The 21,816-nt window shown below is 32.7% G+C and overlaps 3 protein-coding genes across 3 annotated transcripts; 2 read left to right on the plus strand and 1 right to left on the minus strand.

Annotated features, from left to right (window-relative positions):
- Positions 1-886: 886 nt before the first annotated feature.
- LOC126837011 (pickpocket protein 11-like) lies at positions 887-8,914 on the plus strand. Its single transcript, XM_050570735.1, has 7 exons — positions 887-1,017; positions 1,543-1,743; positions 5,865-6,018; positions 7,055-7,292; positions 8,330-8,468; positions 8,542-8,660; positions 8,748-8,914. Exons 1-7 carry the CDS (start codon positions 887-889, stop codon positions 8,912-8,914), a joined length of 1,149 nt encoding a protein of 382 aa, XP_050426692.1.
- A 183-nt stretch (positions 8,915-9,097) lies between these two features.
- On the minus strand, positions 9,098-14,090 carry LOC126836532 (dentin sialophosphoprotein). The gene is made up of 15 exons (XM_050570030.1): positions 13,806-14,090; positions 12,344-12,527; positions 12,233-12,278; positions 11,786-11,985; positions 11,640-11,727; positions 11,470-11,561; positions 11,225-11,364; positions 10,782-10,962; positions 10,501-10,700; positions 10,271-10,439; positions 10,061-10,150; positions 9,839-9,934; positions 9,669-9,763; positions 9,454-9,602; positions 9,098-9,395 (listed from the first exon to the last, which is right to left on the minus strand). The coding sequence occupies exons 2-15, from the start codon at positions 12,509-12,511 to the stop codon at positions 9,349-9,351; spliced, it is 1,761 nt and encodes a 586-aa protein (XP_050425987.1). The 5' UTR covers positions 12,512-12,527; positions 13,806-14,090; the 3' UTR covers positions 9,098-9,348.
- Positions 14,091-14,377: 287 nt separating this feature from the next.
- On the plus strand, positions 14,378-19,865 carry LOC126836809 (transcription elongation factor SPT5). Its single transcript, XM_050570457.1, has 14 exons — positions 14,378-14,950; positions 15,057-15,160; positions 15,232-15,289; positions 15,349-15,581; positions 15,690-15,827; positions 15,889-16,214; positions 16,283-16,404; positions 16,486-16,896; positions 16,958-17,211; positions 17,412-17,607; positions 17,671-17,802; positions 17,881-18,544; positions 19,113-19,247; positions 19,305-19,865. The coding sequence occupies exons 1-14, from the start codon at positions 14,897-14,899 to the stop codon at positions 19,628-19,630; spliced, it is 3,153 nt and encodes a 1,050-aa protein (XP_050426414.1). The 5' UTR covers positions 14,378-14,896; the 3' UTR covers positions 19,631-19,865.
- Positions 19,866-21,816: the final 1,951 nt, after the last annotated feature.

A 21,816-nucleotide genomic window follows, 5' to 3' on the forward strand; every position in this document is an offset into this window, starting at 1 on the left:
CTTGGAAACTGATGAATATAAAATCCTCCGTATTTTGCAAATTTCAAGCAATCTTCCTCTTTCAAACAAAATTAATTATCAAAATCCTACCAGCAATAAAGCGTTTTTTATCTATTATAACTCATAAAAAATGGTATACTTTAAAAATTACACCCTAAAATTAATATAATTTTAAAAAATGACGTAAGCCATAATTGAAATTGATTAAAACATATTTTTTTGTGAAATATTGTTTATATTTTGCCCTTGATGAATAGCTGGGGCGGGTCTTTTATATGTTTGTATTTAAACAGACAGTTTACAACCTATATTATATAGATTATACTATACTACAGTGACATGTTTAATATTTACACTACATTTAGCAGGTACAAGCTTGGTATTCTTTAAATTTCAAGCAAATAGTCCTTGGATAGTTGAACAAAACAAATAACTATTTCTCATCGGCATTCAAACTAGTCTACTATTATTGTGTTGAATTTATATCCAATGAATAATGAATAGAAATCAAGCCGTGTAAACCAACATAATATGTGGGACTATATTATATTATTTCAAATGTAATTTAGTATTTTCATATTTTTTTAGCTGTTATATTTTTACAAAGGTCTAAAAGCGATTTTTCTATTTTTTTTTTTAAGTTTAAACAATATTGTAAACACAACAAAAATAGACCTGGCGGGCGTGTTCCTGTATTTAAACATAAAGCGATGACTTCGCTGAATGTATGATATATTAAAACAAAATGATGGACATATTCGCCTAATCTGATCAAGCGATGAAAGTATATAAATATGTACTAGTACTTGACTTTGAGACATTGATATTTTTTAAGGTTGGCCTGTACACTATAACGCTTGTATGCCGTACAGATCAACTGTAAACTATGATTCAACAAAGAAAACGGTGTACTGTTGTTAAGCCAACCGAGGAAACCATCTGGGAAGAATATATCGAAAATGTGTCCATTCACGGTCTCCGGTATGCCGTTCAGAAAAAGGCTAAACCTTGGGAAAGGTAACACTGCTATCAGGTCTTTTCTTCTGTTCTGGTATTAGCTTTAGTTATTATTACACTCGCATTAATGTAATAAACACTATAATTATAAATTCGGGAAAATGTATTATTAAGATTAAAAGATCATATACTTAAACTCTAATAGTCATTCCCTGAAATCTCATTTGGATTCCTACTTCCCATATCGTTCTTGTTATGGAATTTCATAGCCAGAGTCTGACAGGACTCCGATTGTTCGTGGTTTTGGTTCATTTCAATATAATTTCGATAGGTGTCAATTATAAATGTTGACCCTCTCAACAAGCTATTGGAAATGTTTAAATTTAGATGATTTCAATTGGAATACGAGTTTTCTAACATTCTTACCAAAGTTACTAGAGTAGTGCTTTTTAGGCAAGGAGAGATGTAAATATTAGTATTAAAAACAAATACATTCACTAATGGGAATTCCTTGAAAAATAATCTGTCTACTTGCAAAAAAAAAATTTTTTCTAATTAAATTAGTCATATTTTGTCGATTTGCAGAAGCGTGTGGGTCGTATTGCTGGCCATAGCCGGTATTGTCATACTGCAACAGTTGTATCGATCCTGGAAGATGTACACCCACACTCTGACCAATATAGTCATCGAAGACCCACGTTATCCTTTGAGTGAAATCGATTTTCCAGCTATTACAGTCTGCTCGAACAACAACATAATGTACTCCAAGGCCAAGGCGCTTACCGAGTGAGTATAATATAATACAGCCTTATCCCATAAACAGCACAAAAAATAAATGTAGTAAGAATGTTTTTAAACATTTTAAACTATGCGTTTAGGATCAACAAATATTTTAAAACATTTTCACGGTATTTTATATTTCACGTTATGTATTATATAGTTTTTTGAACATACTTTATTTTCAATAACGATTGCTAATTTCGATAATTTTTTTAAAATATTTAAATAAAGGGCGCATACTCTGTACGTACTTAGATTGGCTTTACAGAAACTAGACATAAACCAGAGAATTTATTTTAGGAAAATATCCAACGATTCGGATGTGCGGGAAATGTATGAAAACACACTGGAAGCGTTGAGCATAATGCGGTACCCTCATTATAATGCGCTGGAGAGCAGAGTGCAGAACAGACGCATGTTCAATATCCCTCCGAAGGATATCTACGGCATTATGATGGATGTAATATAATACATAATATAGGAGTGGCCTAAATGAGTCAAGCAAAGTTTAAAGCATTAGTCGTATATTTATAATGATTTCTAGCTGGGGCCGACCATAGATGACATGTTCCTGAAGTGTTACTGGAGGGGCATGAGACTCGAGTGTACGGATATGTTTAGACGACAGCGCACCGAATTGGGATTCTGCTATTCGTTCAATAGTAAAACCGCTGAGAGATATGCCAAGTAAGTAGGTATATCGGACTTTCAAGACCTGTTATGTTATATTAAGTATAATTTAGTATTGAAAAAAATCATAATATAGTATTAATAATCATATTTAAAATAAAATCTAAACAAATCAATCAAATTCTGTGAGCTTATTTTTATACTATGCACTCGAAAAAGCGAGAGAAGGATCAAGGGCCTACCAGTGCAGATGCCAAGTTAATCTACTAAGAGCTCAACATTGTTGACCTCACATGTAGTGCAAATAGGGCCGGTATATCTGCACTACCCGAGCCTACACCTAGTTTCTATAGTTAATATACACAATTTAAAATCCCTTCTGTAACGGTCACATTTAGCCGCCCGTTACCACTCGCCTCCAAATATGCATTATTAGCAGTTTACCCCGATTAGCATGTAAGCCATTATAGGTAGGGGAGACAACAGACACACGGGACAATGCCAGGGGCACCGATGCCCAGTTAGTTGACATACTACCATCTTCGGACCGCGACCTAATTATTCTAAAGCCATTACCTATATTTCACGTTACATTACTATTTTATATTTCTTTTAACTTTACCCGTACTCGTGTGTCCGTTCAACTCCGCCATTACCTGGACTAACTACAGAGAACGCTTTAGGATCCAGGTAGAGGTGTAATATATATGTACATAGCTTTACTTATTTAATAAACCTGTTTTCGTTTCGTTGCACACTTGAGAGTTAAGTTATTTAGAGGTACGATCGCCTGTTAAGCTCCTCAGGCGATATAGCAAATATACAAAGGAGACTTTAGGGATATTTAAGTGTAGATACGGCCTAGCCATCCGTCCCGTCTTCGGGTCCACTAATTTAACCCTATCGACTGTCGTTTCGGCCTAGCCTAGCCAACTAGCCAAGCAGACACGTTACAATTTGGTGGAGGCGCCGATTTTCGTTAGTCTTACCTCAGGGAGGGACCCTAACATTTTTAAGGGAATAGACGACGGACACGACCCCATATAATTGTACCTGCTATTTTTTGATTTAACTCTCAGGTTGTAGTAAAGTACATTTTTTTTTTTTTATTAAGTATCAAATTGCATTTAAATTCTAAATTCAAATATAAAAATCGATTGTATTTTTTTTTTAATACAAGAAAATTAATCATTATGGCTGGTCATAACATATGCGAACCCCAAATATTTTCGGGGCATATAACTGAAGATGTTGTAGATTACTTTTATACTTTTGAGAAAATTTCTGCCGCAAACAACTGGGATGACGAAAAAAAGACAATTATGTTTCCATTATATTTAAGAGACCAAGCCAAAAAATTATTTCAATTTATCGAGGTTGAAAATATAACTTTAACGTGGGAAACTTTAAAGAAATCCTTTTTGGAATTTTATAATACAGAGGATAAATTGGAAATATTAAGGGGGAAACTAATGAATAGGATAAATCACGGTACGAGTTTTAACAACTCTATGCATAGTGCTCGTAGGTCTAATAATAATATTAATAATAATAGTATTACTAATAAGAATATTAATTTGGGTAACTTTAATTATAATAAATACAATAGATATCCTAATGGAATAAATAATAATAAGGTTAGAGATGTATTCAATAGGAATTATAAGACAACCCAAAATCGCTATAACGGTACCAGAAATATTAACTTTAATTATGCCAGTAACAATAATAATAGGTCTACTTGTAGTAGTTTTAACAGTCAAAAGCCCTATTTTACTAGAGTTCCATATGTATCTAATGAGAATTATAACACAGGGAATGTAGCCTATAATCCAGGAAGGGAAAGTTGTGTCCAAACTCCAATTCCCTTGTTTTCCCCGTCTTTTTATAGATATTCTAATAGGCATTAAGTATAAGAAAAAGGAAAACATTTTAATTTTTTTTTTTATTTAACTTATTTTTCATTTGAAGAGTATAGATATACATAATTTTTTTTTTTTTTTTAGGAATCTTTTAAATAATACTATTGCGCACAGTTATATAAATTGTTAGTTTTCTAGTATGGCAGAAACAACAAATACAGTGTACGACCTGAGCGGCCTATACTATTAAGGATATGATAAGATAGGTATTGCGTTATACATTTGTTAGGTAGCGTTTTTAAAACATACATAATAACTCCCACGATGTAATTACCAGGAATTCAGTCCTCAACTAGTATTTTTTTTTCTCTCTCTTAGCCTTTATTTAGTTATAATATCGAAATCCGACACGCTCTTAGTAGAAACCATTTGATTAACACTTTGGCAAATAGAGTCGTGATTTCGTTGAGTATTGTTCTCACGAAATCGTTGGAAACCGTTAAATTTTAATCCTGACATAAACGAAATTTATAAATTTAATACAATATTAACTTAACTAACCGTTATGGTACTTGACCGTTAGGAAAAATATTTTAATACATGTAGAATAAATGACACCGCACACATTTTTATTAATTTATTTTTTTTATTTTACTTTTTTTTGTTCAAGCTGACAATGGGTGTTGTGGAATTCCATACAACTGTTGATTATAAATCCCACGACAAACTATAATTGTGTTTTATATAACTTGAGCATTTTAACTTATAATATATATTTCTTTTGTGTGCCATTTACTTATTGTTAATACTATGTATAATTAAATTGACGTTAACTCTTTACAAATATAAAAATATTAAGCCAGTAATTAGAAAATATTTACCTTATAAAATTTAATTTAATTAATGATAGATTTAACAACTTAGTGATATTTAACGTAACGTAACGATAATTGTAACGTGTCTGCTTGGCTAGTTGGCTAGGCTAGGCCGAAACGACAGTCGATAGGGTTAAATTAGTGGACCCGAAGACGGGACGGATGGCTAGGCCGTATCTACACTTAAATATCCCTAAAGTCTCCTTTGTATATTTGCTATATCGCCTGAGGAGCTTAACAGGCGATCGTACCTCTAAATAACTTAACTCTCAAGTGTGCAACGAAACGAAAACAGGTTTATTAAATAAGTAAAGCTATGTACATATATATTACACCTCTACCTGGATCCTAAAGCGTTCTCTGTAGTTAGTCCAGGTAATGGCGGAGTTGAACGGACACACGAGTACGGGTAAAGTTAAAAGAAATATAAAATAGTAATGTAACGTGAAATATAGGTAATGGCTTTAGAATAATTAGGTCGCGGTCCGAAGATGGTAGTATGTCAACTAACTGGGCATCGGTGCCCCTGGCATTGTCCCGTGTGTCTGTTGTCTCCCCTACCTATAATGGCTTACATGCTAATCGGGGTAAACTGCTAATAATGCATATTTGGAGGCGAGTGGTAACGGGCGGCTAAATGTGACCGTTACACTTCTATAAGCCCAGACACGTAACCGTTATCCATTGCAATAGGACTGGATAAGAGGTGATCATATTGTATTGACATGGGCTGTATTTAAGTTTAGCGGTTTTCTTACAGTGACAGTGAAAGGAATCCTCCGCTAATTGGATCGGACGGAGAATTGGTGCCGCTCAGGAATAACGCAGCGGGCAAAATGTCCGGCATTGAATTGGTCTTGAGAAACATGGAGGACGAGCATTTCCCAAAAGACCGCAAGTTAAAAGGCTACAATGTAAGTAAAGATAAAACCAACGTGTACAATAGTATGTTAATGAGGTTTTTTGCGAAATTACAAGTATAGCTTTAAGCGGCATTAACAAAAAAAAAAACCTAATTAGGACAATAAATGGTACGTAAGCGCTTGCCAAATATTTTTTGTTACCTTTTCAATAATTAAAAGATTATATGTTACTTATACATTTATAGTTGAGTGTTGAGCAAAATATAATTAAATGTTTAACGTATTAACTGAATAAAAAGATAATATTATGTTCCAATGAATCACAAATAAATTGATTTGAATAATTACTACATAATAAAGTAATTAGGTACCTAATTTTGTTTGCCTGTAACTCATTTTGTTATAGCAACATATATGTTTAGGTTAAAACGCCAAATATAAACGAACTTTTAAAGCACCTCCCCACGGAACTTTATGAAACTTACCCTGCATGTCTGTTACGATGAAAAGAATGTTCTCACGTTATTTTTTTGATTATTTTGGTTATGGTCGTAAAAAGTATTTTTAGTTTTTTCTGTTCTTTTTAATCGTTTTTTTGTAGTCTGACCATAAAAAAAAATAAAAAATCAGTTTCTTATGTAAAATAATCTAGAAAAAGTAAAAAAATGGAAAATTATCTTATTTTTACACGTAATTATTTGAACTAATTTTGTAAAATGGCGTTTTTTCGAATTTTCTATTGATTTTCACCTCTTTTTTTTTTTTTGTAATTCTAAGCGTTTTTATGGAAAACCCAGTTTGAAATTTACACATTTTATGTAAAACGTTCTAATTTTTCTGAAAGAAATATTAGAAAATTCTCAAATTTTGAGCAACAAAAAAAAAAAAACGTTTTAGATTAAAAACTCAAATTCTGTTGATTCTGTTGCTTGAAAAAAATCAATTTTTTTTTTAAAAAGCTAAGATTTTTTTTTCACATAACTGATTTTTTTTAGAAAAAAATCGTTTTTGACGGTCGAAGATACTATAAATATATTTGGTTAAATGATAAGCAAAATATGTATTTATATTTTGGTATTTTTAATAGATTATGGTGCACACCCCCGATGAATTCCCGGACGAGACGGTCAGTTATACTGTACAAGTGGACATCAACAAGGTGTCACAGATATCGGTGTCTGTAAGCAAGGTGTGCGCCGATCAATCACTCTATTGGGTCAAAATAGAGGATCAAAAGTGTTCCATGTATTATTCGAATTTGACCAATTCGCAGCAGTCTTCGTTGTTTTGTAAAAGTCCATCCGAAGGCACCTGTTTCAGGAAATGTCGGTTGGATATCATTTACAAATTATGCAACTGCATCCCTTACTATTGTAACACCGAAACAGGTGATAAAAAATCTTAGTTAATCTATAGTCATTAACAAACAACGATTTCTATCCATTTGTATTTAAAATATTAAATAACTGTGGACCACAACTAAATAGCATATAAAATGTAGTATCTTAAAAAAAAAAATTTTAAATTCGAAAGGAAAACTTAAACATATCTTTATACTTTTTAAAGAAATTGTTCTATTCGACTGTAGACATTATTATTGTTTTTTTTTTTTAGAAGTGAAACAATCTTGTGGAGTTGAACACATGATGTGCTTGTCCGATCTTAATAGTAAGAATCCATTACTATAGTAATAATATTAATATATGATTACTGACAAATACCGATATTTGCAATATTTCTAAATTAAACTTTTAATTTTCATTTATTGAACAAAATTGATTTCTCCAATCATTTTTTCTTGGCTTAACACAATAGTATCTAGTCTTTAGATACCAGGACGGAAATATCAATACAGTGGGGTTGGGGCATAGTAGGGGCAGAACGTAACGCGGCTAACAAGTAACAGGCCAGCCACAAATACAATGTTTAGGAGAGCCAAAAAAACATTTTTTCATCATTTAATATTATTTTCATTACCTAGTTGAGCCTAAGCTTCGCTTATAAAATGTACGTGGTGAACTTGTACGAAAACAATTTTAGTGGTTTAAAAGTTATTAAATTAAGTGGCGCATACACGTTTATTAATATTTCATACCTAAATTTTTTTTTTGGCGGATACGTTTTTAATGATTAATTGGTTATTTGTCAGTAGAAATCGGTCAGATGGTTTTAAACCACTGCGGATAGTCCAAACACAAAAATGTATATATTGTTGTAAGACTAATATCTTCTCAGTTCCGCATTGTAATTAATACAAAAAAAAAACACAAAAGCTTTTTAACTGCGCATCTAAGCTAAATTTAGTTAATAGCCAGGATAACTTTATGCTTGGATGTCTATGCATAAACATTTTAATCCACAGTACGTCAGCGTAACGTCCAAGCTCCGGAAACCGAACGGGCAGCCTTTCCCGAATGGAGCTTACCGGCATTCATGAACTGCAGCTGTCCCACACCGTGCTCATTCACCTCATACACCACAGAGAACAGAATGATTACAATGTATGTAAGCGCTAACAAGTTCTGTTTTCATTAAACCAGTTAAACAACACTGCACGATAATATCATATCGTAGGTATACGGTCAGCAATATGACCTTGGGTCCAGATCACATGTATTTGGACATTCACTACAAAGATCCATATGCCATCAGTTACTCGAGATCGATTAAGTACAGCACAGAAGACTTGATGGGTACAGTTATTCAACATTGAACAACTTATAATCGTCAATTTTAAGATTTTCATATTGAACTGTTGGCTATATTTTAATGTGTTCTAGTGACGTTTGGAGGAATGGCCAGTCTGTTTCTAGGCTGCAGTTTAGTCACCTTGGTAGAGGCCATTTACTTTGTCTACAGATTATTAGTCACATTGAAACGGAGATGTTCTACAGTCGATGTAATACAGCTGCAAAACAATAACGTGAACTATCCTTTCTGTCCATAGTGCCTACTACTAAGTCATAATGAATTGTCAACATTAAAATGCAAACTACTGTGAATTTTTTTCACATACAAAAACAATATATATCAATTTACATTAATGGCTATTACTCATAATAGTATGTATGTAATCCTACGAATCCTACAATCCTGCATACAGTTTTGTAATTGAGAAAAAGAACAGAAATTATAGTTTCATCACTTATAATTATAATAATAATAATACTGATGTTCATGCATATTTCTAAATAATATGTGTTATTTCAACAACTAATATAATATTTAAAGTTAGGATACATATATTTTTAAAATTAAAATCTTAACTATTATTTGGTATCACACAATAAATTTGGCATTAGAGAAACATAATATTGACGTAAATAAAAACAGTAATAGGCATAACATAAATACCAGAAGCGGAGGAGCTCAGTTGTCTCATTAGGTGTCTCCACTTTCGGTACCGTTAAACAACACCATTTCGAGTACTGCAAACAAAAAATTACAAATAATTATTTGTTGAAACCAAAATCTTATGCTTCTTACGTCCAAATATGTTATTGACGCAGTTAACGTTAGTCGCCGCTACAGACATTTCCCAAGACTCCATGGGTACATGGTATGCGTCATCGTTTAAATCAAATTCTTCAATTCCTCTAGTCAATTCTACATAATCATACTCTGGAAGTTCGTTTCTGTAATATAATATGATATATTTAATATTCAACCATATTTACTAATCACAAAAGGTATTTTTATACTTTATTCTTTTCAGAAGCTCAATGCCCCGTTTCTTGGTCTTGTAAGACAACTGGACCATATTAGATGTGTCTTTAGTGTCGAAAAGCGCTTCTCGCTAGTTATGTCATAAAGAACGTTTTAGTAAAATTGATAACAACAAACTTTTAAAAATTGTAATATAATTAATTACCATCGAACTGACATCTAGAGATGAACTAGTAGAGCTATTAAATGCTGTCAGAGATTTATGCATTGGCGTCGGTAAACCATTATGTGTCGTTACCATCTAAATATTCCAATGAAAAAAAAAAATTTACAAATCAATTTATAAATGTAATAAATGTATGTAAAATACAGATGTATAAATTTAAAAAAGGTTTATAATATTATTTTTATATATGATTTCACTCACTCTAGTCGGTAGTGAGGCTAAAGACGAACTTGTTGCAGAAGAGTGAATATGGTTACTTTTCAATGGCTGTGGAGAATGATCTCTGGATGTCTGTAAAAAAATTAATAAAAATAATAAGTATACCACCAGACCTGGCGTTGTAAGAATATTTTTTTTTTTTTAAGTGTATTTATATAATATTTTAAATGATATTTTTGTTGAAAAACTTACAGCAGGAGGATGAGGTAATTTATGCCAATTGTCAACGGGTTCGTAATAATTCAAACTGTTTTGATCCCATTGTTCACTGTCATCATCATCGTCGTCTTGACAAAAATTATCGCGGCCATGAAAAGATGCAGACCTTAAAACTGGGTTACTTGAAGTAGTGGCACATTTTCTAAATTTAAAATGTTCACAATTAAACAGGTTTATTAAATAAATAACAGCAGATGACTTGCCCTTTAGAAAACGAATTTGTTTGTTTTTGTAGTTCCTTCTTTTTACCTTCGGCCGCTGCCTTCATGGGATCATAGTTTTTACGCCTCTTCCAATTTTCTAGTTCCGTTTCTTTGTTTGGTGGTTGAACTTTATTGCAAAGTATACTAGAGTTCCATTTTTTCTTTGCCGATAAATTTTTTCGTGCTGACAGCAAAGGCGACTGATGAATTATAAAATTAATTTGTTAATATATAAACATGTACGATTAGCGCTAACACATAATGTGGTAATAGAATCTTACTGAATTCGGCTGTGGTACTCTTGATGTCCTTAAACTGTAACGACCACAATCTACCCTTGACATAGACGAACTTAATGTTTGAGTGGACGGTTTAGTTAAACCAGATTTTCCATTAACAGCCTTGATGTCATTTTTCTTAGTGAAATCATCTGAAGCTTTTGAAAACCTATCACGACGCAAACTACACAAAAGTAAAAATTATACAATTAATCATAATTTTAACAAATTATTATTTTTTCTATAAAAAACAATCAGAATTGTGTAAAGTATTAACACATGTATTTATGAATACTTTTTATAGGCTATATTTTTAAGTAACAAAATACTTTTATGCATTTTAAATATATATATAAATAAAGATAATACTAATAAATATTTAAATCTATATTTTATTTACTTAAAATTATTTTAAATCATTTTTTCCTAAACTGAAAATAACATACTTAAACGTTCGGTTATACTGTATAGATGTATGTCCACCAGCTTTATCCACCTTAGCTTCCATCATATTTACACAGTTTTCAGCGTCTTTCAAAATCGATCTGGTATCGTCATCACTACTTGTATTTTTAATGCTATTCTCCTATATTATAATAATTTTAATATAAATATTAATTAATGTAATTTTAAGGGGAACAGAAAGTGCCCAATTTTATACAAATAAAGACTAAAACAAGAATTCACTTACACTCAAGTCTTTTATGCTTGATGAATTTAACAATGGTATGTTTGATTTCCTTGTATATCTTTTTAATTTTGGAGATGGTGGTGGCTTTATGTCTGTAAATAGAATTGTTAAAGTTACATACTGAAATAACTTAAATTTTAAACGTGTTAATACTATTAAAATGTTGGCACCTGTTTTTGTCAGTGCAGCAGTTGATGAACATGTTTGGTTTTGGCTTAATTTTGAATGCCATTCATTGACCCAGCTGGATCGTAATTTCTAAATCAAATAATAAAAATTATAATAAAAAATAATCAAAGTAATTGATTTAACTAACCTTAACCATTGAATTAGATTTCTTAAACTCATCAGTGGCATTTTCGAAATTATGTAATGCGTCAGATTTGTTATCGTCATAAGAAACACTTTTTTCGATTATATAAGTCCCCGTACTACCTGTGTCGCTGTTGGATGAATCATTATCACTATTGTTGGTATCCTGGTAATTTCTTTGAACTGGATTACAATAGTCATTATCTATGGTAATAAATAAATTAATTTAGTTAATTATTAATTTAATTTACTCGACAGTAACAAATTTCTTCTGAAATCAGTAAACAACATGCAAAAATTGCAGCATAAACTTGTAATAACTTGCACTGTAGTAAATTTAATATGTATTCAAATTGAATGTGACAGGTTAGGTTGACAATTCCAGAAGAAATACGAATAAGCGAATACTATGTTTATTATTTATGTGTATATAATAATAATTTGTGCTCACCATGTAAATAAGGTGTTGCAGTTAAAGATGTGGATTCATTGTTAGGCTGATTAAATGTAAAAATATTAGTATATTAATTTTTAATATTTTTTAATTAATTTTAGTAATTACCGAAGCTGTTGGTTTGAAAACACTATTGATGGGTAGTGAAAGGTTACGTTGATGGGTACGAGTGAATGTTTTTGTAGAAGTCGATTCTTCATGTCCTCTGAAATTATTGGCATTTGGACCTCTCAGTCTTGTAGATAATTGCTCTCTTAATTTATAGTTTGAATTCATTTTGAAGCATAAGAACCTAAAAGTAGGAAATTGTACGTGAAAATCAGAAATCATATTTAATTTAGATAGTAAAAAGTACAAAAATTATAGATCAAAATATAGCTAACAATAATCACTTTGTATTATAACATAATTTGTTTAATCGTTAATTAAACTGTTTACAATTTAAATGTTTTCTTAAATTAATTACACAAACGTTTCATACAAAACGAGCTTAGTTGTACTTAAGTCTTTGAGTCGTTTAGGATTTTATTTTTATTCAAATTTGGCGTTAATCTTAGAACTACTAGTTTAAAAATAACAATTGCATTTTATTCAGTATTAGGTAGATTTTGTTAGTGTTAAATTTAAAGTAAAAAAAAACAGGTGCTGTCAACAGATGTAAACAATAAGAAATGTAAGAAGAACCTGGTATAAACAAAACACTCATGATATTGTGTAACTAATTTCTGACAACATAAAACCACTGAACAATATAATTAAATATTAAATACTGAGAAATAGAACTAAACACCAAACCATTTTCCCATGTTAAAAAAAAACTACTTATTTTAAATTAAAAAATTATACTTGTTAACTTGTATAATTAACACTTATTAAACTTTTAACTAAAATGTGAATAACTTATAAAAAAGTTCAACAAAACAATTTTTAAGACCTTAATAGTATATAATTAAAAAATTACTTAATTACTTAATAGACTACTTAGCCTGGATGGACAAAAAAAAATTCAATAGCTGTTCTCACAAATTTGGCTTAAAATTTAAGTTTAATTTTAAAAAAGCAAATAGTTGATAAGCATTTTTTTCCATAACACCATGAAAATAATTAAGTATAGAATAAATGTATAAAACTAAAACTGTCCAATTTCTAAATTTTTAGTAATTCATATTTTTTTAGTAATCACACTGATCTGTAACATATTATACAAGAAAACTGTTTTGAATAAAAACATAAATGTTCAATGCAAAATTGTATTAATACTATCACAAATCAATGCACACTGACTATAAATAAAAATGAAAGATTTTAAGCATTCTAGGAAGACCTTGGCCCCCGACATTTGTTTTTGTATTATTTTGTGATTTACACTGAATTATGTCAGTTTGCCAAAAGGAATGACACAAAAACGATAGGTCATTACAGAAAACTAGGTCTATGGGAATCGTTTTTTTTTATAAATACCTCCCAAAAAAAAAAAAGCTTCTCTCGGCCAGCGCCCACCAACACAGAAATAGACTTAGCGGAGGCAACCCGCAACTTATAGATTAGTCGGTCGCCTCCCAACACTCACCAGTGTGGCTGTAAATCCTGGAGAATTCAGTGTCCTTCGCGCATTCTACCGGGTTCTTTCCTTTCGTGGATATCACTACCGCTGCGCAATAACTCATAAAGGCGACGAGATATGTTTAATGGTAGTTAATTCATAAAACAAAATACGGAATACGTCGTCCCGAGTCGATGATTCAATTGTTTGTTTTTTCCTCCTCTCTTAGACTATCTACAGCTTTTCAAATAAAATACTATCACATTGCGTTCGGGGGGAACGGCAACTGTGCGGTGGTCGAGTAGCAAAATCTGACGCGTTATCACTTATCACCGACACGACCATGGCCTGAGCGGGCTTAGAAGCTGCAGCTGCTGCCACCGAATCGCTTATCAGCTGTTGTTGTAGTGATGACCACACGACTGACGTCTGCTGCGGTTCACACCGATACCGTAACCGTGGTTGCCAACGACCGTGACCTGCTGAAAATTACCTCCACCCGCGGTCTCAACAAACGGCGCCCCACCTACTCCGTAATGTACCGCGGTCGGCCATCTTTTTTGCCCTTAAAGTGTAAACAATTTTTAAATATAAACATTTTAAAGACAAAATTATTTTTAATCCAAAATTGAAATTAAATTTTTATTATTTTGTAATTGCTGATCGTGATATTGTACTTCAGGGTGAAGTCTTCCTAAAACCTTCCCCGTTTTTTTTCTCCAGTATAAGCACACTACAAAGATTTTTCATTTGAAAAATAAAAAAAAACCTTAAAAGCATAGCCAAACATTTTCCGCTCTTTCATATTCGTCCTTCGACATTTTTCGTACCTCTTACTGCAGAGGATAATGTAAAAAAAATACTTATATAATATTATATTCAACACTGTAATAATTTGTTCCAACGCCATTTTATTATCAATCCCTTATCAACGCGGTAACGTACTTAGTGGTTGTCGTCAGTCGGTGGGTACAATCAATATTCAAGCTGTCTGCTGTAATCGATATTCGATGTTCAACAGTAGCATGTTTTGTTTCTGTCTGACATTGAATTTAATTCCATTAAAAATTAGTTTGTAGTCATAGGGTTTGAGTTAAGTTCTTTCAAAACCAAAAACAATGTCGGATTATGACAGTGACGTGGGCAGTTACCGTGGCGGCAGCGATAGTGAGGTAATTAAGTCTGTGTATTTAATAGTTTTTCGTCAATAATAATATGATGTGATGCTTGTAAAATTGCATAATAATGATTTTCCTAATATGTTATGTTCATTAACAGGAAGAGTCAAATGTATATCACAAGCATTCACCGAGCCGCAGTGCCAGCAGAAGTAGAAGTAGAAGTCGATCGGGTAGTGGCTCGGAAGCTGAAGAAAATAACCAGTAAACATCATTAAATAGCAACCACATAACTTTGTATGATTGTCATCGATTCTTATCATTTTTTTTTCCAGAGAGGAAGAAGTCGCGGATGAACAAGAACCTGAAGGCGAAGATTTAAACTCGGAGGATGTACGTTTTTTACTCAATATTTATTTTTTGGCTCTTTATTAATTAAAAATACTTATTAGGAATATGACGAAGAAGAAGATGAAGAAAATGATCGTCCAGGAAAGAAAAAAAAGAAGAATGAACGTTTTGGTGGTTTCATTATTGATGAAGCTGATGTTGATGATGAAGTCGAAGAAGACGAAGAGTGGGAAGACGGTGCCGGTGATTATGGTATTGTTGCAAATGAAGTAGATGAATTAGGTCCTACTGCTAGAGAAATTGAAGGACGCAGACGTGGAACAAACCTTTGGGAGTGAGTTTAGTTTTTAAATTGTCTTGTAATTATATAAAATACTGTATTCAAAGTATTACATAATAATATTTTAATTGGTGAGTTAATAATTATATGTTAAAATTTTAGCTCTCAAAATGAGGACGAAATTGAAGAATATTTAAAAAAAAAGTATGCAGACGCTTCTGTAGCAATTAAACACTTTGGAGATGCAGGCGATGAACTTGCTGATGAAATCACACAGCAAACGCTTTTACCAGGCGTTAAGTAGGTTATCAATTTTTGAATAAAAAAATTAACATTCAATTTAATTTAAATTAATTTTTAGAGATCCAAATTTATGGATGGTCAAATGTCGTATTGGCGAAGAGAAAAGTACGGCTTTGTTATTAATGAGAAAATTTATCGCTTATCAGTTCACGGATAACCCATTAAAAATAAAATCAGTGGTTTCGCCTGAAGGGGTAAAAGGTTATATATACATTGAATCGTACAAGCAGACTCACGTTAAGACAGCCATAGAAAATGTTACCAGCCTTAAAATGGGGATTTGGAAGCAACAAATGGTTCCTATTAAAGAAATGACTGACGTACTGAAAGTGGTCAAAGTTCAAACAGGTTTGAAACCGAAACAATGGGTGCGGTTGAAAAGAGGTACAACAACTTTTATTCTGTCTACTTTGAGTAAAATTGATTGTAATTTCGATCTGTTTGGTTTAAAGGTTTATACAAAGACGACATAGCTCAAGTAGACTATGTAGATTTGGGTCAGAACCAAGTGCATTTAAAATTATTACCAAGAATAGATTACACCAGGCCTCGCGGTGCGTTAAGGTCTTCAATGGTACGGGCTTGCACTCTTAATAACTAATGTTCTCGGGAATATTACATTCATATTTGGTTTTTTATTTTGTTATCATTTTAGGATTCAGAAGCTTTAAAAAGGAAAAAGAAAAGACGTCCAGCCGCCAAACCTTTTGACCCAGAAGCAATTAGAGCTATTGGTGGTGAAGTAACCAGTGACGGTGATTTTTTAATATTTGAAGGAAATCGTTACAGTCGTAAAGGGTTTTTGTATAAAAATTTCTACATGAATGCAATCTCAACTGATGGAGTTAAACCTACATTGTCGGAACTTGAAAAATTTGAAGAAACTCCCGAAGGCATCGACATTGAATTGCCTAATGTCAATAAAGATAGTTCAACGAACAGTCAAGCCTTAAGTGCAGGTGACAATGTTGAAGTTTGTACTGGAGAATTGATTAACCTCCAAGGTAAAGTGATATCGATCGACGGTGATATGGTTACTATCATGCCAAAGCACGATGATCTCAAGGTAAATGTATTTATTATAATTATTTATGTAACTCTAAAAGTAATTTTTTTTTTCATCATAGATGCCGTTGGAATTTACCGCTAATGAACTCAGAAAATTCTTCAAACAAGGTGACCATGTCCGAGTAGTTGGTGGACGTTACGAAGGAGACACAGGTCTTATTGTGCGTGTTGAACAAAATCGTATCGTGTTATTCTCCGACGTGACAATGCACGAGCTAGAAGTTTTACCTCGTGATTTGCAATTATGTTCGGATATGGCTTCTGGAGTGGATTCACTTGGGCAATTCCAATGGGGCGATCTTGTTCAATTAGAGTATGTATTTTGTATGTTCAAAAACTTGTTTTAATTTTAAATTTGTGTTGTCAATTATTTGTATTGTTTTAATCAGAATTGGCCGCAAATAATTTAAATAATGAATAAAAGTCATTAATCATGTTATTTATTCATAACTTTTTATTTTAAGTACTTATTCAAATGAAAATGATTTTAATAATGCCTATTTCTTATTTTAGTCCGCAAAATGTGGGTGTTATAGTGAGAATTGAACGGGAGAAAATGCACATACTTAACATGGCTGGAAAATTAGTTGAAGCAAAACCCCAATCTCTGAATAAAAAGAAAGAACACAGAAACACTCTTGGTGTGGACGCACTTGGCAATTCTGTGCAGAGGAAAGATGTTATTAAAGTCATTGACGGGCCCCATACAGTAATGACAATTATTTATATAGGCTAATTTATTATCATTACTAATTATAATTTATGCAAATAGGGAATGCATGGAGAAATCAAACATCTCTATCGGCACCATGCCTTTTTATACTCTCGTTTAATGACTGATAACGGAGGAATTTTTGTGTGCCGTCTAAGACATATAGCGTTGGCTGGAAATACAACTAATAAAGTAATTAACTTACATCAACCTTACATTACCTAATTTTTTATTGCTATGATTTTTGTTTTATACCATAACTTTTAATAGGCTATAACTGCTCCACAAAATGGATTCGCATCTCCACAAATCACATCACCTCGTCATACACCCGGCAGTCCATTTGGTGCTGGCGGACGTGGAGGTGGTGGTGGCGGCGGTGGAGGTGGAGGAAGTAGATTTGGTGGAGTACGCAGAGACCGAGACCTAATTGGTCAAACAATACGAATCACTGGTGGTCCTTATAAAGGAGCTGTTGGCATTGTTAAAGATGCGACTGAGTGTACGGCCAGGGTTGAGCTTCACTCATCGTGTCAAACTATATCGGTCGATAGGAGAAATATCACAATAGTTGGACAACAACAGAAGGATGGAAGATTAACATCGTCATACTCTAGAACACCTTCTAATGGCATGATGACACCTGGATATCGTGAAGGAGGCAAGACGCCTGTGCATGGCTCGATGACTCCTAATTACGAAGCTGGAAGCCGTACTCCAGCCTACGGAAGTATGACACCTTCCCACGATGGATCTAAGACGCCTACACAAGCTTGGGATCCTGCTGCAGGATACACTCCAGCTAGAGACGACGAACTAGAATATCCAATGGACCCTAATACACCCTATGCTCAAACACCAAACACACTATTTGGATCAGATCATTCGTATTCGCCATATCAAGCAGTATCACCATCTGGTAGTGGTTATACTAGTAAGTATACAAATTAATTTTATTGAATATTATTAAATTATTATTATTTATGGTTATCCTCATACAAAAAAAAACTTTTAATTTTGTCCAAACATTTTTTGAGCATTTCAAAAATATATTTTGCTATTTTAACAACATTTTTTTAAATCATTAACTCAGTTAGCAAAATGCATGTTTAAAAAAATATATGAAGCTTAAATTATTCCCTGGATAATGATTGATTGTTTGAAAATTCATAAGCGCCCAAATAAAATAGGATAGATAATTTTATATTATTAAAAAAAAAATTATTGTCGTATAGGAGAGTGAAAATAATATTTATAATAATACAATCATAAATTATATATAATAAATGAATGTCATTTATGAAATCCTAAATTTTTTCGCTGTTTACAAAATAAAAATAAATTTTAATATGCTGCGGCGCATATTAAATAAAGTATGCCAGCAATTTTGAGATTATTAACCTTTTATTTTAATGACAATTTAATTTGGGCTCAATTGTTATTTGGTAAAATGAACAATATTTGTCTGTTAAACAAATTAACCGTTTATATTTAAATTCTAGGCAGCGCTGCTAGTGTTCAGTATCATCCTGCACCGTCGCCTTCAGGTTCGTACACAAGTTTAATGACCCCGTCATCAGTGTCTTCTCCTGGGATCGCAGCTCCTTCTTTGTCGTCATTTGGTTCAAACTTCAATGGTACATATATCAGGGTTGTCTATAAAATGTATATACTAAAATTTGTTTGTATTTCAGGATTACCAGTGGGTTGGCACACTACAGACATTTATGTACGTATAGGAGATTCAGATTTGGCCGGACAGACAGGAATTATTAAAGAAGTGGGCGAAGCGATGTGTATATTGTATTTGCCAGACGAAGATCGAGAAGTGACAATTGAAAACGAAAATCTGGAGCCGATCATGCCCAAATTAAATGACTACATCAAAGTTTTGGCCGGTCAGCACTTAGGCAGAACAGGCAGTATGGTAGCACTAGAGGGCAGTGAAGCAGTAGTAGTAATGCCGGACGAAAAGAACCCAATGCTCGTTCCATTGTTATATTTATGTAAAGCAAACTAATTTTTTTTATAACTTATAAGGAATGTAAGAAATAAGTACGTAAATAAGTAATATGTACTAATAATTGCAGGTTTTTCTGTTAAGTATATAGTATTACTAAAATAATTATTGCAAACAATTATGTTCAATTTAATTATTGACAAAAACATTATTTTATAAACAAAAATAGGAGCCAGCGTACTTGTATCCAAATTGTATTTTAATTCTGATTTGTTTCCATTTTTTTTTAAGACTAAAAATATATTTAGTAATGAATAAAATTAGATTACAGCTACTATGGTTTTGTGTAATTTGTGTATGATTGACTGAAGTAATTGAATGTTTTAAAAAATTGTAACATGTAATAAAAAAAAAGACATTAATGATGTAGAAAAATAACCGTAATATTGTCTTTTTGATGTTCTAACACTTGACGTAGGTATCCAAGTTATTATTAGATACATTTGACTTAGATATTAACTTCTTTAGTGGATTAATTATCTTTATTATACTACTATCAGTATAGTTCATATAATTTTGATAAAAAAAATTATTAAAATTGGACAATACTCGTCAATACTGCACCAATAAAAGAAAACTGAAGTTATATTTTAACACAAAGATTTCAATAAAAATTACCTATATCAAACTGTTGAATTATCCAAATCCAAAATCCGGATATCAATTTTTATAAAATCGTGACCCGTAAAGAAGTCTATATAATATTTATAAACTAAACCAGGGGTCAGCAATAGAAGGGCGGCAGTGGACCGCCAAAAATATTTTACTGTTTTCAAATTATCCAGACCTCATTAGAAACAGTTGCCGATACCTGAACTAAACCTTATCGCTATATTAGTACTTAAAATCCAGCGAATACAACCGTCCGTTTGTCTCTAAATATTTAAACATGAGGTTTAGTTAAAAATAAACAGTCGGCACAGTTGTTGCGGTTATAAATGTTCAGAATAAATGCTTCGTTGTAAAAATTATTGTGTGGACTTTAAATGTTCTTATAATCGCATTTTTTGAATTTTCGCGTTTCCCAAAAATATTTTCCATCGCTCTACAGGTTCATGATATTTTCTTGATTTTTCATTGTATCTAATGAATTTTGCACGCAAATTGGGTACACGAAAAGTTAAAGCGGGCCGTAATTTTAAGTTGACGAATTTATAAGTCTTTCAAGAAGTCCTTCGTTTTAAGGGGAAGGGTTGAATATTTTTTCAATATTTGGCCTATTTACCTAGAGCGAGTCTATAGATATAGACTGACTACATAAAACTAGGTGGTAAAATAATCAAAACTATATCTATATATTTAACAGTTTCTGTCTACAACGGCACGCTGACGGCGACTAACATGTACCGCAGAACCGAGTACTGCAGGCTGAAGAAAGGAGCGTAGACCATGATCCACGCCAAGCCCAGGAGGCCGCACAGGACGACCATCTCAACCAGCAGCAACGCCACCCTGGCCAACCGTTCGTCGGGATTGCGGATCACGCTGACGGCGCACGTCTCGGCCAAGAAGAACTTCACGAAATTCACCGTCACGTTGAACATACCCAGCAGCAACAGCATGGAGTTGAGCACTACGAACACACTGTACACCGACTGCCACACCAAGTAACGGAAAGCGTTCAGGAATCCCACGTGCTCCGGACCTCTGTTCTGCTGGAACGCCTGGACAGTGCACAGGGCCGACCTGGCCAAGTCCAACGTGAACTCCGACAACTGGACCTGAACGTCGAACAAATAAATCAAAAACCCATTCACAAGTTTAGGAGGTCTAAAGCAATAAAAGAAATTGTTCTAGTTATGGTTTTGGAGGAGCCTAAGTCATTTAGCCCCTTGATTTCGATTTTCGCCTATGTTCCCCAACCGTAAATAGATGCTGGAACCGCCCTTGTAGTCAGCGTGGCCACTCTGACGCATGCATTGGCAAAACTTCTTATTGTAAACATTTTGGTTTTTGTTATTTTAAAATATTATAACACTACTAAATATGTAGAGTGTCCTATATCAACTTTTATGATAACGTATATATTTAATTAACCTTGTAAATTACGAATAATTTTGACATTTAAAATTTTAATTGGTCGATAGCCAGTTTTGGATAATCTCTTCACTTGCTTAGGAATGGAGGGGATAGAGAGCGGTAGAGTAATGTGCACAACAAAAAAAATACTACTCTCCAACCTTTCT

This window comes from Adelges cooleyi, unplaced genomic scaffold (assembly GCF_023614345.1).
Source record: "Adelges cooleyi isolate 19-005CV unplaced genomic scaffold, UGA_ACOO_1.1 ACOO_flye_CR_arks_rails_tigmint_CR_PRNA_247, whole genome shotgun sequence".
NCBI lineage: Eukaryota > Metazoa > Arthropoda > Insecta > Hemiptera > Adelgidae > Adelges > Adelges cooleyi.

Coding starts and splice junctions, on each gene's coding strand:
- LOC126837011 (XM_050570735.1), top strand. CDS start 887: ATGATTCAACAAAGAAAACGGTGTACTGTTGTTAAGCCAACCGAGGAA. Junction 1,018..1,542: donor AAGGCTAAACCTTGGGAAAG/GTAACACTGCTA, acceptor GTCGATTTGCAG/AAGCGTGTGGGTCGTATTGC. Junction 1,744..5,864: donor AAGGCCAAGGCGCTTACCGA/GTGAGTATAATA, acceptor GTTTTCTTACAG/TGACAGTGAAAGGAATCCTC.
- LOC126836532 (XM_050570030.1), bottom strand. CDS start 12,511: ATGAATTCAAACTATAAATTAAGAGAGCAATTATCTACAAGACTGAGA. Junction 10,701..10,781: donor GAGTACCACAGCCGAATTCA/GTAAGATTCTAT, acceptor ATAATTCATCAG/TCGCCTTTGCTGTCAGCACG. Junction 9,764..9,838: donor CTCTAGATGTCAGTTCGATG/GTAATTAATTAT, acceptor TGACATAACTAG/CGAGAAGCGCTTTTCGACAC.
- LOC126836809 (XM_050570457.1), top strand. CDS start 14,897: ATGTCGGATTATGACAGTGACGTGGGCAGTTACCGTGGCGGCAGCGAT. Junction 15,582..15,689: donor CGTGGAACAAACCTTTGGGA/GTGAGTTTAGTT, acceptor TTAAAATTTTAG/CTCTCAAAATGAGGACGAAA. Junction 16,897..16,957: donor CAAAGCACGATGATCTCAAG/GTAAATGTATTT, acceptor TTTTCATCATAG/ATGCCGTTGGAATTTACCGC.